At 32.0% G+C, this 3,530-nt stretch overlaps 2 protein-coding genes across 2 annotated transcripts; one reads left to right on the top strand and one right to left on the bottom strand.

Annotated features, from left to right (window-relative positions):
- On the bottom strand, nt 1-696 carry LOC130644841 (uncharacterized). The gene is made up of 2 exons (XM_057450612.1): nt 577-696; nt 1-426 (listed from the first exon to the last, which is right to left on the bottom strand). The coding sequence occupies exons 1-2, from the start codon at nt 627-629 to the stop codon at nt 51-53; spliced, it is 429 nt and encodes a 142-aa protein (XP_057306595.1). The 5' UTR covers nt 630-696; the 3' UTR covers nt 1-50.
- Nucleotides 697-1,925: 1,229 nt separating this feature from the next.
- On the top strand, nt 1,926-3,530 carry LOC130644842 (transmembrane protein 230-like). The gene is made up of 3 exons (XM_057450613.1): nt 1,926-2,043; nt 2,512-2,634; nt 3,183-3,530. Exons 1-3 carry the CDS (start codon nt 1,969-1,971, stop codon nt 3,318-3,320), a joined length of 336 nt encoding a protein of 111 aa, XP_057306596.1. The 5' UTR covers nt 1,926-1,968; the 3' UTR covers nt 3,321-3,530.

Genomic DNA, 3,530 nt, shown 5'->3' with positions numbered 1-3,530 from the left:
CTGTGGTAAAATGGTGAAAAAATACAAGATTCAATGCTAGTATCAGAACATTAAATATCAATATTAATGTCACCGTTTGATGCTATGATGCTACTGACACAAGGACTTTCAATATTGGGATCCACTTTCTTTGTTTTAGATGTTTGCTTTTTTTGATGACGATGTTGAATATGACAACTTTTGTTGACGTGTTGCAGAGGATACAAACTTCTCAGTCCTTGAATCTGATTCATAAGCAAGACATACAGTTGGATAAAAGGATGCTCATATGATGGTTCCCCACCAACAGAATGTTTGGAACAAACTCGTTGTTTGAGTGTAACTGTCATCAACTTTGCTGGATTTTTTGGGCTGGCACGATTAATAAGTTGCCTCCATTTATTATGAGCATCAGATCTCTTGGTTTTAGAAGGAAAGGTGAACAAGCTAAAAATAAAAACAAAAAAATAGTATATATAGCTATGTAGCTAGCCCTTTAGCAAGACCTAAAAGCTACCCTTTATTGCCTATGGTATTTGCTAATTACTGCTAGTTTCTAGCTATAAACACTTAATCTTGTATAAAATATTTTCTCACATGTGAGGTTCTTCAAGAGCATGCATCAGAACGTCTGATAACACTGTGGACATCACAGACGTTTTCCCTTCAAACTTCAAGGTTGTACTCGCTGTTGGCACACTTCTAAAGTGCACATGTAACCAATCGTTTTCTTTTTTTACTTGGTGGATCCATTATAACCAAATTTTCTTGAAAAGTCTAAGTATAAGTTCTGAAATAAAACGTTCTTTGCCTTTGACTTCTCTGAGCAAAAGATACTTTACTGCCTTTTTTTGCGCGCGCATATGTATTACGTATTGTTATGATATGCGCGCACAGAATTTTTTTAAAACTGTGAGCCGGTGTATTAAAGAAATCCATTCAAAATAAAAAAATATTCGCTTAAAATTTGGGAAATTTTTTAAGAATTAAAAGAATATAGTTATAATTTAATGTTTTGGGCACTGATATAGAAATTCTATTTGCTACATAACTTTATGTATGGTTTTGACTATATATGCATCATTTAAAGGGGACCTCCCACCTTAAAAAGACTTTGTTCATATCGAGAGTATATCTGCTGGTTGGATACAGGGAATTCAATAATTGTTAGTTTTTTTTTGATCTAGTGCCCCCAAACACATTTTATTCAATTTTCTCTGGTTAGCTGCTTTGAAAATAATGCAAGTTATGCTTTGCTGAACAAGTTGGAAGAAAAGGAACAGCATGTTTTCAGCTTTCACAAAAAATTAATGCAATTCTTGAATAAGATCAGACAAGATATTATAATACTAATTATTGAGAACCATCTTGCTTCTCTGCACATGATCGCATTCACATGCTGTACGTAAGAGATGCAAGGGATGAGTATAATTGCACAATAACACAACTGTCATAGCGTATGCTCTAAGGCAGTCAGGAAACACCGCTAAAGGCAGGATCAAGCAATCACAGTATATAAATATACCGCGATTAAGAATATTCAAAAGAATGGAACATTAAAAAGTTATATAACAGAAAATCTTTCACTTCAAAGCTAATGGATTTTGCCCTTGTATCAACCATAATTCTATTAATTCATAAAAGTCTTTAAATTTTGAATAGGAATATTTTTTGAGTAATACTGTAGTATGAAAAATTTTAAACTGTATTGTTGTCAAGAAAAACTGCTCATGAAACAAAAAACATAAAAACTTCACAATATTTTCTTAGGCTTAACATAATGCTTAGCATGCTTAAAAAATAACCAAATTTAAGCCTAGGGATGCTTGAAAATGTCATGCTTATTAAAAAAACATGTATATTTAATGCAACTTTTTTTTTATTTTATTTTTTATAAGGGTCCCAATATGAACGTCCGGTGTGTATATTTAATACACTTTTGATAAGTTCCAATACTCTTATAACTTTAGAAAAACAATTATATAAAAAATGCAGCAGTACAAAAGAAGTAGTGTACGTTATCATCGAATCAATAGAAATGATGATGGTTACGTTGATGCACAGGTGTGTATATATTCTGTCATTTTTTAATATAAATGCATCTGCTTTCTAACAGAGGTGGTTATTCGTTTTAAGGTATATTATATTTTTTTAACAATAACATCAATTCCTTTTCAATATTTTGGACCTGTGAAGGCTTAATGGGCAATTTTTTTAAATGTGTTGTTATATGCTGATTTTATAAGGTGTATAAATGTTTTCCAATAAAAAAAATTGTCATATTTTATGATATGTTGTTATATTTTTTTTCCAAATGTAAATCTGGTTGCTGATTTTTCATTAAAAAATGTCAAATTAACATTTAGGAGTAGAGTTAGGTCATTAGAGTTCAAACGTTGAATATATAATAGTTTTTTTTTGTGCAGGGTTAACCTGCTTTTCTTCTTTTTGCATGTGAGTAAATTTCTTTAGTGTTTCCCCAATACCACTCCTTTAATTTTTAGGCTACTCTGCAAATTCTGATAATTTTAGTTTGTAGAACCTGCACCTAAAGTTCCATACAAAGCTATTGGATTAGCTGTGTTTCTGTTCACACTTGGAACAATTCTGCTCACTGTGGGATGCTTGTTAGTGACTGGTCATATTGATGTAAAGGTGAAGAGTATATTATTAAGCATACTAAATTCCGCATGTACTATTTTGACCAGGTTTGCCTAAATTTACACCTTAAAAAAGCATGAGAAATTTGTATTATATTTATAGTCAGTTTTTTGTTAACCAGTCAATTACACTTGTTTAGGACACTTTTACACTTTAAAAAAGCCAAACTTTTTAAATATGTTCTAAAAATAGGTCAAATTTTCTTTTTTATATACGTAAACACGGAATAAAAAACAATCTAGGTACATGATTACTTACCATCCAGGGTTTTTAAGACTCAAAGCATTTTGAGGCCGAGCTTGATTTACTTGATGTTTACCAAAAAATTAAAAGATGCTACCTAGTCAAAACATATTTCAACTTAAATATGAAAGTTTTCATATTTTCACTTAATACCCTGAGCCTAAGTCTAAGGCCTGTCATATTACGTAAATCATTAGTCCTGGAATATGTGTAATTTAAGGAATAGGTCAAACAATGTGCGGTACACTATTCAATAATCTGGTGTCCACGTAACTTCATCTTATTTCATTAAATTTTAGTATGCTGATCGGACTTACCCAGTTATTGTTCTTGGTCTTTTGTTGTTTATACCGGGTTTCTATCACGTGAGAATTGCTGTTTATGCTTGGAAAGGTTACACCGGCTATTCTTTTCGGGATATTCCGGATTTCGATTAAACATTGCAACAGAAGAGAGAGTACAGAAGAACCACCTGACATACCATTCAAAATTGCGATTTAACTTGCCTGGCTATTATAGCTTGAAAGAACAGCAGAAACAGCCAAGGAATTACACACTTCACGCACGCATTTTATACCAACATAACAATTGGTACTACAGTATGTACTTATCACTGCAGAAAAGTGAAACGGCGTTCTGATAGTCTA

This window comes from Hydractinia symbiolongicarpus, chromosome 5 (genome assembly GCF_029227915.1).
Source record: "Hydractinia symbiolongicarpus strain clone_291-10 chromosome 5, HSymV2.1, whole genome shotgun sequence".
NCBI lineage: Eukaryota > Metazoa > Cnidaria > Hydrozoa > Anthoathecata > Hydractiniidae > Hydractinia > Hydractinia symbiolongicarpus.
This window is presented reverse-complemented; position numbering and strand designations above follow the sequence as displayed.

Excerpts from the sequence above, each read along its gene's own strand:
- LOC130644841 (XM_057450612.1), bottom strand. The coding sequence starts at position 629 with ATGTCCACAGTGTTATCAGACGTTCTGATGCATGCTCTTGAAGAACCT. Across the intron at positions 427-576 it reads GCTCTTGAAGAACCTCACAT|CTTGTTCACCTTTCCTTCTA; the intron begins GTGAGAAAATAT and ends TTTTATTTTTAG.
- LOC130644842 (XM_057450613.1), top strand. The coding sequence starts at position 1,969 with ATGCAGCAGTACAAAAGAAGTAGTGTACGTTATCATCGAATCAATAGA. Across the intron at positions 2,044-2,511 it reads ATGGTTACGTTGATGCACAG|TTTGTAGAACCTGCACCTAA; the intron begins GTGTGTATATAT and ends TGATAATTTTAG. Across the intron at positions 2,635-3,182 it reads CTGGTCATATTGATGTAAAG|TATGCTGATCGGACTTACCC; the intron begins GTGAAGAGTATA and ends ATTAAATTTTAG.